Genomic DNA, 19,621 nt, shown 5'->3' on the forward strand with positions numbered 1-19,621 from the left:
GAAGTATAACTATTTGAACTATCACTTATAATCAGCAATGCTTATCCTGTAATAGACAATTAAGCATTAAAAATGCTTATCCTGTAATACATAATTAAGCATTAAAAAAAATTTAATTATTCCCTTGACCTACTTAGGGCTACAAGGTAGTAGAGGTAAGAGAATGTGGCTTGGAAATAAACCAAGCCTCTAAAAGTATTTTTAATCCAAGCTACTTTTAATCCCCTTCTAAGCACTTGTAAGCCTGGTGATGTCAAGCCTTTTTCCAACCATGTTTTTCTTAGCTAACCTTTAACACTAGAAGACCAACAACTGCTAAAAAATTATAGCTATCAATAAGCAATTTCATACATTCTATGAAGAATTCAGATTAAAAAATTAAGATAATAAAATGTAATTAGACTTATTAACATTCATGAAAATTTAAACATCTTCTTCATTGTTTTATGTAACAAAGACTCAAGAAGCAGCATGTGTAATGGAAAAAAATTCAGTTCACTAAACTATACAAATTTAAGCTGAAGCCACGCTGGACTTAAGGAACAAACTGTAGAAGACAAAACTGGCAGGAACACAGCGTGACATTGGTAAATTATTCTGCCTTTTGGTTTTTCTATAACAATATTTGAGAGACTACTTATATTAGTGCTATTCTTCCTTGAGAAGTGAAGGAGCAAGTTTAGTGTCAATTTTCTATAAAAAAAGAAAAACAAAAAGCTGTGGTGAGGCCCAGAAAAACGGATTTTCAAATCTACCCAGATGATTCTAGGTTAAGAAACCAATGATATACAGGAAAGAATTAAAGTGACCAAAAAGGCATCATGGCATCATGGTTAGTGTGGAAAGGAAGACAGGAAAGATTAATAGCTTGGGGTTAGAGTGAGGGAGTGTGAATGAAAAACCTGAGATGTGTTTATAGGTTAAAGAAAAATATAGTGCCAGCATAAGACAATTAAAGTTATGTTCAGAGACAAATATTATACATTTATTTTCTACTAAGGAGGAGTTCTAGTTCACCCATACAGGTAAGCAATAATTAACAGCCTGAACTTGGGAATGGAAGGAGATGGAAGTAAAAGAATTTTAGAGGTGAACAGTAACTGATAGTTTGGTGGTGGGCAGTAATGACAGAAATTGGTAATGTGGGGATACAGGGAATAGTAGAAAAAAAAAATACTGCCATAAGGAAGAGGTTATTTGCTAGCAAAAACTACTCCATCGATCCTTTTGCTCATTCCCTATAAACATGGACACATAGATATATTTTTAGACTTGAATTACACAGTGGAGAATTATACATACAGAATAAAAAAGAGCCTCTGATAATATGGCTAAGGAGCTACTAACCCTTCATTTGGGCCCTCACTGGGTCAAAAGCATTTGCCACTGCCACTTCCACCCAAAGGAAGAGCTTTTAACAAGGAGGAATGTGCTTCCTTAACCACTGTGTTAGATTGCTACATTTTGAAAAGAGGAATAAAGACATGTGGAGAACCAGCCAGACTTTGTGAGAGGCTTATTATGAAAGCATACATCGTAAGCTCTAGAGCACTGGGGAAGGAGGACACAGAAAGCCACTCCTTTGAGAAACAGCACTAGCAAGACTGTTGAAAGATGACTTAGTAGAGTTTCACGTTTCTAAAAAAGGGAACGAGCTGTACAAAAGGAGAATAAGGGCTTGACATAAGCCTGCCATAAATGAAGGAAAAAGGATGAAAGCTACAGATGCATGGCAGCCGTAGTATAAGAAGAGAGGTGACTCTTAAAAACCAGTTTTACCTGAATTCAATTAGAAAGTTCATACTAAGAGAGTAAAAGAAGGTAAACACACTGCTTCTCGGCCTTTCAGCTAAGATCAAGTGTAGTATCTGTTCTTATCAGTTTAATAACTGATATGTGCTCTATCCGAGGACAATGAATTAAATATATTTCTGGAACTAGGAGATGGAATAGGAACTTGCTCCATCCATTCCACGCATCGACCTGGTATTGCAGTACTTCCAAGAATGGTGCACCCACTTTGGGGAAAAATTTTAAAAAAAAAGAGAGAGATATATATATAGAGAGAAGGTAAATGCAAAAAGACCTACATAAACTGTCGGAAGGTACACAAGGTTCAACATGCACGGAGTCTTCACAAAGTAATGTGATAGTGACATTAATTCTATGGTTAAATCATTCTAAAATCCTCCAAGGAGCAAAGAAGCTACAATCTACTGTGACAACCTGATAGAGATAATCCCTTCCACTTCTGGAGATGTATACTTACAAAGTTGGGACAGTATCATTTTGAGTTGATTCCAAGCATTTTTAAAATATAGAAAGAATCTTAAATGTAAAAAGTAGAAACTTAGCAATTTTTATAAAATGGTAGTGAGGTTATTTAACTTTCTCTTTATTTGCTAATGTAGAAATTATATTTATTAGCATAATCTCACTTCACATTTTTTTATTCAGTGATTTGATTAGCAGGCAGGAGGTATTAGTCTATGAGGATATGTGATAAATATTTCCTTGTCTTCCTCATTTTGAGATGAAAAGTGGGATAAATGTGCCAAGTATTGATGAAATACATTTGAAAAATGACCTACATAGTAACTAAGTCAGTAATTAAGCTTTAATTTTCTAAATATTATAATCAATTTTTAAAATAGAAACACTTACCAATCTACATGTAAGACCAATAACTGCTACCGGAGTCTGTGCAGACTGAGAAATGTCAAAAAGATTATAGAGGAGTGTTTGGTTTTTATGATGAGCAAAAAGATCAAATTCATCTAATATGAAGATCACTGGGCAACTACTAGTCCGGTCACCTAAGAAAAAATAAGAGCTTTATATTAACAAGCAATTATATCAGCCTTTCTTAAATTTCCAAACTATTTATCACATTTCATTTTTTAAAACTGAATTCAAAAACAATATATTGATAACCTACTTCGGGTGAGGCACTTACCAATGCACGTACATTGCTTCAACAAAAAAAAATTATTCAAAGGACAAAATAGCCCCTATGGCCCTCAGGTAATTCACAGTCTAATCACCAGACTCCAGTCGATTTACTGATGTTAAGAAAATCATTTAAATAACTGAAGACTATTGTTTTTTAAATTAAGTAAACATAATTCTTCTATCATCAGAAAATTGACAAGGATCTTTTAACACCTACAGAGACCAAAACACTTTGGGATTAAATACAGAGGGACATAAAACTATTACTTCAAAAGAGACTTATTTTTAGTTAGTAGAAATGCAAAGTAAATCTTCCCATAGAAATAATTTTTATAAATAACCATTGTACTATGAAGTTTAACCAAAGCTACTTTAACTCCTACTAATGACAATTTTAACACTTCAACGATAGGGAAAATTTCAACATGACTCTGGATTTGTTTTTCTCCTCACAACAATGGAAACTACTTTAGCAGAACAATCACTATTACCTTAAGGTTTAAGGCTTTATATATGCATAAAAAGTGAAAAAAAAACTGATAACAAAAAGGTTTATTAATAATTATTAATATTATGTTAGATAATATCTGATAATATTATCCAATAGATAATAAAACATATGCATTAACCTAAATGATATTAAAACCACAGGGACCACTCAGAAGTCTAGACTACATAATATAGTACTTTAGTTTTTGATAAAATATAGTATTACATAACAATGGAAAAAGTGGTATATTCAAGATTAGATCTTTACACCTTACCAAAATAAATTCCAGTCAAATTATGAATTCTATGTACTGGATGAAAATATAAGTGAATGTCAAAGTATGAAGGAGAGAAAAATTCTGACTCTGTAAAAAATTTTAAACTTCTATTCAGCAGAAAAGTCCAAACCAAACTTAAGAGAAGAAAGAAACAAGTGCAAGAATTCACATAATGAGATAAACCACCAAAATAAGGCAAAGGACCAACAGGAAATACACAAACCAGGAAATATCAGTGGCCAATTAAAATTTGATATGAGCATCATCAGTACCCAAATTATGCAAATTAAACTAAAATAAAAATTTTTTCTATTAAATAGGCAAACATGAAAATAATTGTTTTTGAGGTCCTGAAGGAAAAAAGTACTGTTAAATATGTTTAGAAATGGACCTTCTAGGGTAGTTTGGTAATTAATATTTATTCTTTTAAATGTAGAACCTTTTAATCTAGAATTCTACTCATTGAAATTTACCCCAGGAAATCTGGATGATCATTTAAGCATTTCTTCCTAATTATACAAAATTAGGAATAAAAGATGACAGCTGGCAATTAATAAATTATAATTCATTACATTAGAATTTAAAATTACAGTTAATTTATATTTTAAAATGAAATATATGAGAACCATAAAAATGATGATGCACCTCAATATTTACTGACATGGAAAGATGCTTACGACATACCATGAGTAAGTGAAAAGATGTATATCACACAACAAAATAGCAAAGATTTTATTCTTATTGAAAATTATGTCTATCTATACCAATGATATACTACAGGTGAATAAAGATATGAAATCAAATGTTAATTGGAATAATCACTATTATTAGGGATTTCAGTGGTCATTATTTTATTCTTTTTTATATTTCTTTATTTTTTTTTTGTAAAAGCATATGATCAAGGGGAAAATAAAGCTAAACAAATACCTTTGATATTGTTAAACATACTAATATTTACCTTTTTTTAAAGCTTCCAGAAGAAATGAAAGGTTTTCGGCAAAGCTTCCCTGAATGACAAAAAAAGATACCATGACTAGTGAATTAAAGAATAAAAGAGGGCTGTATTATTCTATATATTGTATAGACACTGTGTATCTGGTCAAAGTGATTGGCCAGATTCTGAGCTGTATATCTCTATGCTTACAATCTAAAACTTAAATACAAAAGTAGAGATGGCATAGCAATGAAAATGGCATTATTATGCCATGTTCAAAATTTTATATTTTCTGGATAAAATCTGTAAAACTGTTAACTTTATTTAAAGGTAATTTTTAAGAGTTGTTATATTCTGAATAGTCAGAGAACAAGCAATCCATTGCACTTTGTATCTTGAAACACATCAGTCTCTTGCAAGTCTCAAACTTGTACCACTAAAAAAATTACCATGAATTTAAATGAGATCCAAAAGGAAAAGGGAGAAGAAACTTGCCTCAAACATCAGACAATACAACAGTGCTTCTCTATTCAAGAGAATATTATAGAATTTGTATATGTCATATCAAATTTGGCTATGTTTACTTGGAACACAGCCAATACATTTTTGGATACAACTTAAATATTCTGGTTGGAAATTAATAGAGTAGCAGATGCATTATCCAGATGTTCCAGCTTGTGGATAAAGGCCTCATTAAAATATTTTTTCACTGAAGTCCTTAATTTTTACTTCATTCAGATTTCTTAATTCAAAGAAACAGCCAACTTTAAATTTGAGGAGATATAAAGGAAAAAAGAAACCCACTTGTTTGTTTCCTAGTCGAGAGAACTGATATAAAATAGCATAATGGTTTTAAAGAGCTTCTACATATTATGTGATGATTACATACTGTCAAGTAATACTACTTCCAAGGTAGGCAGGGCAAGAGGTATTTAGCATAACATAAACAAAGGCTCAGAGACAATCTGTTGGAAAATCAGTGGTTAAAGTTACTCAAAGGTTGCTTACATTTTGCTATTTTTTTAAAGACTATTATACCTGACATTAAGTGTAAGTATATACTTAGATAAATTCATATGCACATATTATAAGAATTTACTTACATGAGTATACATTTATATAAATATACACATTTATGTGTGTGTGTGTGTGTGTGTGTGTATATACATATATATATAAAAGAAAATATAAGTTTGCTCTAAGTACATCAAAACAGAAAGGGTCTGGGTTAAATCACTTAGTTTCTTAATGTCCAGCCTTTGTCAGTTTATGACGTTAGGCACACTAATTATGTTCTCTTAGCCTCAGGTGTCTAATCTATACAATGTAGAAGTTAAACTAATAATCTGTGTATGTGTGGATTATGATAACAATAGTGATGACTAGGATGATAACCAACTGTGCTTTGTATTATTTCATATGAATCCAATGCAACTAGCTCTATTTAGAAAAGTCAGAAACACTAATCTACTGGAAACCAAAAGCCAGAGTCTATGTAATAGTAACTCTCCTTTGCCAAGAAGGCCGCTATCTTCTACATTACATTCTGGACAGGAGGTAGAACAACAGATTTATAGAAGAAGCATTTGAACTTGCACTTCAAAGACCTGTAGATAGGGACTTCCCTGGTGGTGCAGTGGTTAAGAATCTGCCTGCCAATGTAGGGGACACAGGTTCGATCTCTGGTCCGGGAAGATCCCACATGCTGCAGAGCAACTAAGCCCGCGAGCCACAACTACTGAGCCCATGTGCCACAAATACTGAAGCCCATGCACCTAGAGAAGCCACTGCAATGAAGAGTAGGCCCGCTCACCACAACTAGAGAAAGCCCGTGCGTAGCAATGAAGACCCAATGCAAACAAACAAACAAACAAAAGACCTGTAGATAATGGAAGGGTAACACATGATTGGCTCAACTTTTTTTTTTTTTTTTTTTGCAGTACGCGGGCCTCTCACGGCTGGGGCCTCTCCCGTTGCAGAGCACAGGCTCCAGACACGCAGGCTCAGCGGCCATGGCTCACGGGTCCAGCCGCTCTGCGGCATGTGGGATCTTCCCGGACCGGGGCACGAACCCGCGTCCCCTGCATTGGCAGGAGGACTCTCAACCACTGCGCCACCAGGGAAGCCCCGGCTCAACTTTTTATAGGTAATTTTTAAAGAATAAAATTACTAAATGTTAGGAGGCTTACACAACTATGGCAGTGTTACTGCAGAACAGAGACACAGTTTAGAGATTAGAGTGACACCACTGAATGATCACCAGTGACCAGAAAATGAACTTGGAACGTCTACAACCTGCTTCAATTGCATTAAGCAGATGAATCATTTCATTATGAAAATTAAGACAGCTGCAAGTTAATGTTTCCCTTGAGCCTTATAAATCAAGTGGTAGGTAAAAAGTTTAATAAAAGTTCCAAAACAGTTCTAATCAGTTTAAAGTATTGATGCTTACTGTCCTGAGATCCCAAGCTACAATAATGAGATGTGGGTAACTTTCTGAGAACATTTTAATAATAAGAGATAACTGACATTTGCACAGCATATTACCATCCTATTAAAAAAAAAACATAAATGATGTTTAATACTTCTTTTCTTCTTTAGAATAAATCTGTGAGTTAAGTATAATAAGACAATGCCAATTCAACAGGTGAGGAATCTGTAATTCAAAGATATTTATTAGCCATGATTACCAGGTAGTCAATAGTTACAGGGCAAGACTCAAATCCACTTTTTGTAGCTTCAAATTCAATACATTTTCCACTACTCTCATGCTATCCAAGTCTCATAAGACTAGAAATAGACTGCTAGAGTATAGTATTTTTAAAAACATATTAATCTATCTCCAAGGGTAGAGAATCATAATATTTATCTTACAGATAAAGAAACAAACTCAGATAATATCTACACAAACCTGGATTTCTTGAAGTATTTTATAACTAGTATAACCTATTTCAAAAAAAATCTAAACATAAAGATTTGATGAATAAATACATCCCAGTACATTGTACATTCTTATAAGAATCTTGCATATTTCAATTTAGAATCTCTGAACTCTTCCTACTCTTCCAAATATATAAACGTATCTATGCTATACAGACTTTAATTTGAAGCCTATTTAATAAAATAATGAAAATGATACTTACAAAAACTTTATCTCCAACTACATTTTCCAGATTTAATTGCCTTGTGATTTCCTTTAAGGCAATTTTATCATTGATCTGCAGCAGTCCTAAAATAAAGCCCATTTTAAAGTATGAAATAAAAATGAAATATGTATTTGATACATTGCAGATTATTTTCCAGTCAAGTAAACTTTCTAATGCTTTTTAAAATTTAACTAGAAAGAAAAAAGTCAAAGCCTGTTAGTGTACATTATTTCCTTTTAAAAACTCAACAGTGAATACATTTAATAGACTCAAAGAACCGTCTTCCTTGGAATTAGTATTATTTTTAAAAAAGATAAGAAAATCAAGATAAAAAACAAGAGACCTTATGTGTCTCCTTTATTAATATTTTTTAATTTCTAAAAATACTGTGTACAGTGTGCTAAAGTAAAAGTTGTTAAACAAGGATTTAGTTTTTAAAATATAGTTATTAATGCAGATTTAAAACACATGAGTAAATTAAGGTTCATAATATAAATAGCTCACATGGCTTACATCACTTCCAATAGCAAAATGAGGACATACTTACCATTTAAGTGAACTTGTAATACATTTTCACTCACTTCTTCTACTTCCATTAGTTCTTTCAAAGCATGGTTTATTAACTAAATAATATTAAAAAGTTTATGAAATATTTAATAATAGGTAAAAGATAAGCCCATATTCTTTTTTAAACTATGAGTAATAGGAACAGCATATAAACAGATTGTCATTTAAAATCAACAATTAAATTTGCAGATACTTTGTAGATAGAAGGTTTAACTAGAACTCCTAAAGTCTGACTCTTAAGATGCCAGAGCCTAGACTGATGCCACACTCTCTCAATCAGCTACCCAGACTTCTAATAAACATTCAGAAATAACGCTTAAGTTTTCAAAGAAATACTTCTCTACAGTAGAAGTCACATAAAACTATGGTCACTTAAGAACTTCATGTCTCAGTCAGTTTGTATGTCTCCACCATTTACTCTACAAAATTATCATTGAAATCAGTTAAAAGCTATTGAAAATAAGTACAAGAACAATGCTAAATGATAGCAAAACATCTGTCCCCAATTTTTATGAAATACTGTGAACTACTTTGTATGTTACCTTAAAATGAAAATTAAAAAAGAAATACCAAGAGGTTAAGCTGAAAAAAGAGATGTTGCCTTTGTTAGCTGCTAGGTAAGCAAAGAAATCCGTTATTAAACTTAGAGCTCACAATTTTAAAAAAATTATTAATACTAATAAATATAATAGTAATTACTACTAAAAATACCCAGAAAGTGTTATGCCACCTTAAACTGTTCAATTATAAAGCTTCACATTTTTATAATTACAGGTTTCTATGCCACATAATTACATTCTTTATATTTTTTATTTGTGACATATTATCACTCATATTGCACTATCATATATATCTCTTCATATTAATACTACATATTTTCTTAAATTTGAAAATAAATAGAATTAAGAAAAAACATAGTTTTTTTTTTTTTTTTTTTTTTAAATGAGGCCCAGAAATGCTAACTAATTTGCTTAGAATCCAGTAAGTCTGGGACCAGATCTCAGATTTCCAGGCTGGTACTGTTTCTGTTGTATCATAACAGGCAAATGTGGTTCTGGCTTTAAATGAATTTCTCACATTTTGTTTTTTTAAAGATGTTGGGGGTAGAAGTTTATTAATTAATTAATTTATTTTTGCTGTGTTGGGTCTTCATTTCTGTGCGAGTACTTTCTCTAGTTGTGGCAAGCGGGGGCCACTCTTCATCACAGTGCGCAGGCCTCTCACTATCGTGGCCTCTCTTGCTGTGGAGCACAGGCTCCAGAAGCGCAGGATCAGCAGTTGTGGCTCACGGGCCTCGTTGCTCCGCGGCATGTGGGATCCTCCCAGACTACAGCTTGAACCTGTGTCCCCTGCATTAGCAGGCAGACTCCCAAACACTGCGCCATCAGGGAAGCCCAACATAAAGCTTTTTAAAAGGAAGCGTAATGGCAGATTATTATCTTTAATATGAAAGTAGAAATAGAACGGTACTATCCCAAAATATATAGTCCAGGAAATTAGGCTATGTATACAATAAAGATGGCATCAAAATTTAGTGAGGACAAAAAGGATTACTTAACAAAGTCACTGAGACAACTGGTAAGCTATTTTGAAAAACAAAATACTATTTGTATTTGCAATATTCTACCTCTATTTGTCACTGTAATATCTTTGTGCAATAGAAGGAAAACAAATACCCTCATTTTAAATTATTAGGTTTCACAACAGTATATCAAACATACTAGCTATTCCCGGTATATCTGTATAGTTTCTAAAGCATATGGAATTCTACCTCAGATCACAGGTAGTCCTCTTAAAAAAGTCCTCTTAAAAAAAGACAATCTCAAAATGTCAACTGTCATACTATGAGTAAAAGCCCAGCTGAGATGTTATATTCTTTACAGAAAACTGTCAGAAGATGAGGTAGTACTTTTCTGTCTTTGGATCAAGTCAGACCCTATCGCAAGAGTTAGTCCCCAAATGATACAAACTTGGGTCTCTTATGCTGTATTCTCTTAGTAACCTGATGTGTTCTTGCCCCCACCTCTTGATATTTTACTTACATAATATTTATATTTCCCTGGCTCTGATTTTATGCTTAAAATCATTTTATGTTTGATGAATTGTTCAAAACCATTTCAAATTATTTGCAGAATGAAACAGGATTAATAATAACATCTTCATTTTACATATGCATAGAGAGAGTTGTAACAAGTTTATAGCCTCTTTCCACTGAATTTACTTTAACCAGGTTACTATGATTTGCTTGAATCAGCTCACAATTTTTTTATGAGGTGTGACCGTCTGAAATGATCATATTAGCAAGTATGCCTTCAAATAATAATTTTAGTTCCACTCTGGATATTGCTAAAATTTACTGTGTAATTAGCTAGGTTACCAATCACATAATGCCAGTTTTTTTTCAAGGAAACAATGTCATCTTTTCAAATATTTTAAACTATATTATGTACGAAAAAGACTTAGTTGGTTATGTTACACTAACCAGCATAACCAATTTGGCTACCCCATTTCCACATTCTTTGTAGCTAAAAATTACCTTTACAAACATACTAGCACAGTTTGCTTAGAACTGCCAACATCCAGAGATTTTTATGCTTACCTACTATTACTATTCCCAAATACTTTATGGAACACAAGATTCAACAATATGTAACTAGAAGAAATATCAACTAGAAGAAACATCCTACTTAACAATCTAGCAAGTTTCTTTGTCTAAAATTATCTCTATATAGAAGAGTATTTTCCAGGGTCCAATCTGTCATTTGGAACCATTATCTATTTTTAAAATAAATGTTTGAAATACAACAAACCACACTGTTACCTTTATCGCTAAACTGTAGATTTTGAATTTTTGTATTTTGGATAGTTTGGCCAAGGACAGTGTTTTAAATATACTGTAATCTTATTTTTTAAGTTCAAATTTACATGATTATACTAATAATATTACTAACACATGATTGTACTAATGCTATGATATATATAATTATACTAATTATATTACATAATAAAATTCTTATCTAAGAATAACTTATTTTATATCTCAGGATACCCTCACACACAACAAATCACAAAAGTGGTACGAGTTAAACAATACTCCTTATCTTTTCGACCTCTCAATATTGGAATGCAGTAGGAATAAATTAAATTGTACCAAAATGGAATACCAGGTATGGGTTCTTCCATATTCCACTTAACTCACATTAGATAAATGACGTCAAAACACTAGAACAGTGTGTTGTACCCACAGACTTGTAGAATCCAAAGAGTGACCCTTAATGTAGACAATGGATTTTACTTAGTAATGATGTTTCACTATCACTTTCATTAATTTTAACAAATGTACCACACTAAGGCAAGATATTAATGATAGGGGAAACTGTGTGCACGTGTGTACATGTATGTATGTGGAGATTATATGGGAACTGTATTATCTGCTTGCTTTTTCTGTAAAAAATATATCTATTTTAGCCAATTTACTAATGAAGTGGAGTATAGCTTTAATTTGTATTTACTTATACACCGTTGTAAGCATTTACTAGCTCTGTTTCCTTTTTTCTGAACTTTCTCCATGCCTTTAGGGACAAACTTCCAAGATGAAAGTTCAGAATAAATTCAGTCATTAGCTGTTCAAGCTATATTTTTAGGCTTGACACTTTGATGTACAAATCACTGAGATTCAACTTCTCTGTTGTACTGTTATTTTGTTTCAAGATGCACAGTGTATGACAGAATAACAGGTCTAATGTACTGATTTCCTAGATCTCATTTTCTCCTGTACTGATACAAGAGTATCACTATGGAGCTCCTTGAAGAATTAAAGTATTATGTAAAAATGTTCTTCAAAAATACATAGCATAATGTGTTTTCCAAAGACAATAAAATAATGAAAACTGGAAAGGAAAATTATCCTTTACTAAAGAAAGACTTAAATTCACATTAAGAGGGTTTGCAGAGCTTCAGTTTTTATGACCCACACTTGGAAATAGCCTGTGAAACGCTCACACTGCTAACATAGAGAAATTCTAAAAACATTCAGACAAGGAAAAATCACAAACTCAAAACACATTAGCTGTGGTGGTCATCAGTGATGTTCACCATACTTCTGTTTAACCTCCCTTTCTAGGCACCTAGGAAAAATGCCCTTTCTTGCTCTCTTGAAATTAGGTGTGACCATGTGACTCACTCTGTTCAGTGAATTGTGAGATGTGTTCTGTATCACCTCTGGGTAGGAACTTTAAGAGTGTCCATGATCCATCATGCTCCCTTTCCACCACTGGAGTGTTTGTGGAGGAATGCTGACATAACATCCACCACTTCCTTTGAGTGACTACAGAGAACAGTGCCCCCTTGCTGATCCACACTACGCATAGAGCAAAAGTAAACAATAAACTTCTTTTGTGTCAAGACACTGAAATTTAGGGTTGTTATGACTGCATAATCTAAACTATCCAGATTGAAACAGCAGTTTATAAAGGAAAAAAGAAAAGCCTACCCTTGGAGTTTTTCCACAGAATACAAATTGAATAAAATCTATGTAATTCCAAAGGAGAAAAAATTGTGACCCAAGAGTTCAATCCCAGCCATGTGGTAAGTAATGTGCAAAATAATTTTTGATGTATTTAAAATATTTTTTTACATTTCCCCATATTACTAAACTTCATTTCTCTTTTGTATTTCTGTGGTCTGAATGACTTTAGCGATTTGTTCTGTTAAGCAGGCTGTTGGGGTTTTTACCCTTGCCTTCAACCAACTTTCCATTCTTTAGTTTTTAAAATAGATTGTATGGTCATATAGTTTTCCCCTCAAAAAGTATAAAAGATATGCAGTGAAAAGATTCCTAATTCTGTTCCCATATCCCCCCCTCAACAAATAACTCACTATATTAGTGTTTAATATATTAGGAAGGCACATGGATGGCCAAAAAGCACATGAAAGGACTTCCCTGTGGTGCAGTGGTAAAGAATCCTTCTGCCAATGCAGGGGACACGGGTTCTAGCCCTGGTCCAGGAAGATCCCACATGCCGCGGAGCAACTAAGCCCGTGCGCCAGAACTGCTGAGGCTGGGCTCTACAGCCCACAAGCCACAACTACTGAAGCCTGCGTGCCTAGAGCCCGTGTTCCGCAATGGGAAGCCCATGCACAGCAACAAAGAGTAGCCCCTGCTCACCACAACCACAGAAAGCCCCTGCGCAACAACAAAGACCCAACACAGCCAAAAATAAAAATAAATTTATATATTAAAAAAATGGGGACTTCCCTGGTGGCGCAGTGGTTGGGAATCTGCCTGCCAATGCAGGGGACACAGGTTCAAGCCCTGGTCTGGGAAGATCCCACATACCACAGCACAGCTAAGCCCATGCGCCACAACTACTGAGCCTGAGCTCTAGAACCCACGAGCCGCAACTGCTAAGCCCACATGCCACAACTACTGAAGCCCAGGTGACTAGAGCCCGTGTTCTACAATAAGAGAAGCCATTGCAATAAGAAGCCGGCGCACGGCAGAGAGGGGCAGCCCCCACTCGCCACAACTAGAGAGAAGCCCGCGGGCAGCAACGAAGACCCAATGCAGCCAAAAATAAATAAATTTTTAAAAAATGCACATGAAAAGATGCTCAACATCACTAATTATTAGAGAAATGCAAATCAAAACTACAATGAGTTATCACCTCACACTGGTCAGAATGGCCATCATCAAATAATCTACAAACAATAAATGCTAGAGAGAGTGTGGAGAAAAGGGAACTCTCCTACACTGTTGGTGGGAATGTAAATTGTTCTCCAGACACTATGGAGAACAGTATGGCGGTTCCTTAAAAAATTAAAAATAGAACTACCTCGTGACCCAGCAATCCCACTCCTAGGCATATACCTGAAGAAAACCATAATTTGAAAAGATAGATGCACCCCAATGGTCACTGCAGCACTGTTTACAATAGCCAGGACGTGGAAGCAACCTAAATGTCCATCAACAGAGGAATGGAAAAAGAAGATGTGGTACATATATACAATGGAATATTAGTCGTCCATAAAAAAGAACAAATAATGCCATTTGTAGCAACATGGATGCACCCAGAGATTGTCATACTGACTGAAGTAAGTCAGACAACAGAAAGACAAATATCATATGATAGCACTTATATGTGGAATCTAAAAAAAAGGGTACAAATGAATTTATTTACAAACGATTCACAGATGTAGAAAACAAACTTATGGTTACCAGGGGATAAAGGGGGCAGGGATACATTGGGAGACTGGGATTGACATATACATACTACTATATATAAAATAGATAACTAATAAGGACCTACCATATAGCACAGGGAACTCTAGTCAATACTCTATAATGACCTATACGGGAAAAGAATCTAAAAATAGAGTGGATATGTGTATATGTAAAACTTATTCACCTTTGATATATACCTGAAACTAACACAACATGGTAAATCAACTATACTCCAATAAAAAATTTTAAAAATATATACACATTTCAGGGAATTTTTGGTTCACAGACGGACTGACAGAAATGTGAGCTTTCTTTCTCTTCCTTTTCTTTATGGACTGTCTACAAATATTTCCTATTCTTTTTTACTGCTGTATTATAGTCCATTATATGGATGGACGTACCATAATTTGTTAACCAGTATTCTGCTGATGGGCATTTATATTGTTTCTCATCTTTCACTATTAACAAACAGTGTTGAAATAAGTAACTGTACACGTATCATTTCACAACGGTAAATTCCTAAATGCTGAGTCAAAGGGTATACACATTTGTAGTGTGGTTAGATTTTGTCTAATTCTAATTTATACCACCAGCAAAAACATCAGTATGTTAATCAATCTTACAGATTTTTTGTCAACCTGATATAGAAAATTACTATAGTTTTTATTTAATTTACTAAATTATGAGTGAAATTGAACATGTTTATAAGTTCAAGATTGCTTTGTATTTAATTTCCTATGATTGTTCTGTGCATATCTTTGCTCAGTTTTTCTATTGTTAATAGAATTATTGTTAATAATTTTAAATAGTCTAATAATTCCAAAGCATATTAGTCACATGGTTCTCCTGTAAAAACTACCCCAAATAGCACTGAAGTCAAACACAAAAAGGAAAATTGTAATAAAAAACAAAGAATAAAGGAACAGTGGTTATATACAAGGACTGAGCCCAAGGACTGAACCAAATTAAACAGTCAAAAATAAATACTATCGTAAATGTGATTATAATAAATGAAAAACTCTTAGAAGATTAAAAAAGAAAAGAAATTATCTAGATCTAAATTCTCAATTAATGTACTTCAAACAGTACTGGAAATGGGTAATAAGAGTAAAATCCTAAAGTCCTAATTTCCTCATCTTACATAATGTACAGTGAAAACATACTGCTTAAAAAATAAAAATGTAATTTTATTCCTATTTTACATAATTGTACTTAATATAAAATAGTACATAATTTTACTTATATACATAGTATAAAAAGCAATACAACAGCCATAATTTGTCTTATATAATGAATGAAGAATGTGAAACAAGAAACTGAGGGAAAAAAGCAACAGTATCTTTTGAAGGTGACTAAGATAGTAAAGAAGGAAAGTAGAAGAGAATTCTAGAAGATGTGAGTATACATATTAAAAAAAACTGCCTGAGTTAGGGTTAAACAATAAGAGGAGAAAAAAGAATGCATGGTAATGAGTTACCTAATCTACAAATAGAGACAATACCAAACCTACCTTGAAGGGTTAATGTAAAGAATAAACGACAGAACATAAATAAAAGACACAAGGTACAGGCTCAATAGCTGCTAGTTTGCTTTGTCCATTGGCAATCACAAATTCTTCAAGGATAAAAGACCATGATGGAACAAACATTATTTGAAAATTTGTTACTGTGAGGGAGAAAAAGGTAAAAAAGATTGTTCAACTCAAATATACCACTCTAACATTATACAGTCTTCTATGATTTAAATTTTTTTTAAAAAAAGCAAAATGTTAGTAACACAATGATGAGAACAATGAAAAACATTTACAGTGTGGTCCCTAAGAATCATCACATGCCTACAAAGCAAAGGAACATCAGAACAACAGCTTTTACCATGGTTTTTCCTGATCCTCGGGGTCCAATAATGAGAACAGAATTACTTTCTCCATGAATAGCAGTTCTTTTTAGCAGCTCAATTAAGTGCCTGAAATGATATAAATAGGCCAAAATTTAAAAAGGAAAGCTGAAATAATTTGCTAGGTAATACTTTTAAAAGCTGAATTTGAACAAAAAACAGACATTCTTTTTTTCTCTTCTTCTGGGCACTTGACTTATGCTCTAAATAGTCCTACAGAGAAGAAAACAAATACTGATTCTCTGGAAACCTCAAGAAGAAACCAAGTAAGACTGAAGTATCTTGGTCTTTATGATGGTATGGGACAAGGGACAACAGTGGCAACTCTTAAGATCTTTCACTCCACAGCTGGCTGCTGAGTATTAGGTGCAAGCTCAGAATTCTCTCCATAATACCAGATTATAGAAATGATACAAGATTGAAAGTTAAAAGGTTTTTTTCACTATGGAAATATTGATATCTGCTCTTGCTTCACAACAGTCATTTTTTAATATACAAAGCAAAATTTTTACCACTATAAAATGTCTGTTAGCCTTGTTTAATAAAATCTGTGTATGACAATTTTTGCAAAACCTAAAGGGCATCTGTAAGTAGCTTCATGACAGACAAGCAGATAGCTAAACTTACTTATATTGTACTTGTACCCCAAATAGGTTACTATGTGGACTCTGATGACAGAATCTTTCACGTAAAATTCTTTGTACCTGATAAAAATAAAGTGAATAAATATAAATGAAAATATTACATATGCAATCAAAAAAGAACAAGAATATACATTTATAGCAGTCAGAATTAGGTGTTAATGAATCAATTCAACCCTCCCTAAATAACTTATCATCATGAAATCTGGCATTTTCCTAAGTTGTAAGATTAACAATTCTTTTTACCTATCTCAAATCCCAGAGAAAGGATGAGAACTTAGTTATGAAGCTTTCAACAAGAGAAAGAATTAGTTCCTTTAGCTACATCAGCAATTTGAGGGCTGTTTCAATCCATGTGAATGAACGAATACCTCACTTTGCGTAACATATCAGCCAAGGAACAAAGACAGGAGAGGATCTAATAACGTAATCTAATTTAACAATGCTCATGAACCACACCTCAGTCTCTAGAGACCAACGCATCTAAACTGGTTTAGCTCAAGCCTTATCAATCTCTATCTGTCACATAAGTCAGGATTCCGAGGAAATAAAAGAAATTTAAAAGTCCATATAGTTATTGAGGGCCTATTAGATGCAGAGCACCATACTACTAAAAGAACATGATCTATGCCTGAAAAAACACTGCAAATATATTGGAAAGAAGTGAATATATTTGGAAAGAAATGACACATTCAAGACACAACCTGCAAAATAGCAGTAACTCAGCATATAAGGATGTGCTCAATTATATGGAAGAAATTATATTCACCTAGGACATAAAATAAGAAATCATTGGAATTAATTAAGAAAAAATTCTTCTAAAGACCTAAATTTTGAGTTTGCCTTAGAACGAAGGGCTTAGACTCAGTTGTTAAAAAAAAAAAAAAAAAAAAAGCCAATCTATCACGATCTTTTAAAAGATGGATCATTAAAATCATTCCTTTTCTGCTTTGCTCCAAATACAAAGGTCCTCCAGTGACAAAAAACCTTAGGAGGCTGTTTCAGATTTAGCCCCATCAGCAGAAACAAGAAGCCTTCAGGATTATTTGCTTCTCCCAGACTGACAGCATGGGACTGATCCTTCACATACCAAAGAAATAGATCTGAGTTCTCTTTACGTGTACCACAGGCTAAGCAAAGCAAATTATTCACCAGGGATAAAATAATCCATACTTATAGAGGAATTGGAAAGAATAGGAAGATTGGTGCCAAAGAGACAATAACACTTTTCTGGCAGGCCTGTTTTGAAGATTAAAAAAGGCATTTATCTATAATACAATATAGGTATTATATAGGTAATAGCTGATATCTGTAAAAAAAATTAAAGGGGCATATATAGATTCAATGAATCATAGTATGTATTCTGCCCCCTAGATAAGATCACTAGAAATCAAAAGACAACCCTCAGTCCTTTTCTTTTTTAAACTTCATTAAAGTCTATTAGAGAGACAACTATGTATAAAATAAAGTGAGAGATAAAGTGAAGTTGTAGTGAATAGTCAGAGCTTCAAAAATCCTAAAGTGATCTGAGATGAAAGTTTAACAGGTGTATACATGTATACAAATTAATTAAGCTGCACATGGAAGATTTGTTCACTTTACAAAGGTATGTAAAAGTTAAATTAAAAAACAGAATTAAACATTTTCCTTCTAAAAGAAGGAAGGTAAGGTCTCACGAAGGAATGCCAATAACATTTAGTTTTTTTTAAAAAAGAAATGTAGTTCTGGTCAAGCCAGATATATAGAAATGCCAGTGTAGGGACTTCCCTGGCAGTTCAGTGGTTAAGACTTCTTTGCCTTACAATGTAGAGGGTGTGGGTTCGATCACCGGTTGGGGAGCTAAGATCCTACATGTCTCATGGCGAAAAAACCAAAACATAAAACAGAAGCAATATTGTAATAAACTCAATAAAGATTTTAAAAATGGTCCACATCAAAAAATTCTTTAAAAAAGAAAAAAAAATGCCAGTGTAGAAATATGCACACTCCCTACTAGACTCCTAAAAAGAGATATATATGCACTTAAGAAAACATTAAATGTAAATGATAAAAACACTCAACATACTAGGAATATACGGGGACTTCCTCAACCTGATAAAGAACACACAAAAACCTACAGCTAACATCACACTCAATGGTGAAAGACTGAACACATTTCCCCAATATTGAAAACAAAATAAGATTGTCTGCTCTTGCTAGCTTATTCAGTGTTATACTGAAGGTTCTAGTCAGGGCAATTAGACAAGAAAAAGAAATGAAAGGCATCTAGATTGGGAAGAAAGAAGTAAAACTATCTCTATTTGCAGATGACATGATCTTATATAAACAAAATCCTAAGAAATAAACTAAAAAAATATTAGAATAAACGAGTTCAGGAAGGTTACAGAATACAAGATTAATATAGAAAAATCAATTTCATTTAGATACACTTGCAATAAATAAAACATAAAATTAAGAAAACAATTCCATTTACAACAGCACCAAAAGGAATAAAATAC

The 19,621-nt window shown here is 33.3% G+C and overlaps 1 protein-coding gene and 1 non-coding gene across 3 annotated transcripts in view; one reads left to right on the forward strand and one right to left on the reverse strand.

Annotated features, from left to right (window-relative positions):
* ORC4 (origin recognition complex subunit 4) overlaps positions 1 to 19,621 on the reverse strand; it is a 93,507-nt gene that overhangs the window by 20,183 nt on the left and 53,703 nt on the right. For both annotated transcript variants that reach the window (XM_067025979.1, XM_059054326.2), the window contains exons 3-8: positions 17,110 to 17,186; positions 16,461 to 16,551; positions 8,347 to 8,422; positions 7,797 to 7,882; positions 4,678 to 4,726; positions 2,665 to 2,816 (exon numbers count right to left, since the gene is read on the reverse strand). In XM_067025979.1, the coding sequence (XP_066882080.1) occupies positions 2,665 to 2,816; positions 4,678 to 4,726; positions 7,797 to 7,882; positions 8,347 to 8,422; positions 16,461 to 16,551; positions 17,110 to 17,186 (531 nt within the window). The remainder of the gene's footprint in view (positions 1 to 2,664; positions 2,817 to 4,677; positions 4,727 to 7,796; positions 7,883 to 8,346; positions 8,423 to 16,460; positions 16,552 to 17,109; positions 17,187 to 19,621) is intronic.
* On the forward strand, positions 1,830 to 2,020 carry LOC131751672 (U2 spliceosomal RNA). Its single transcript, XR_009334244.1, has one exon. It is a non-coding gene; the product is annotated as a U2 spliceosomal RNA (small nuclear RNA).

Source organism: Kogia breviceps, chromosome 2, assembly GCF_026419965.1.
Source record: "Kogia breviceps isolate mKogBre1 chromosome 2, mKogBre1 haplotype 1, whole genome shotgun sequence".
Lineage (NCBI taxonomy): Eukaryota > Metazoa > Chordata > Mammalia > Artiodactyla > Physeteridae > Kogia > Kogia breviceps.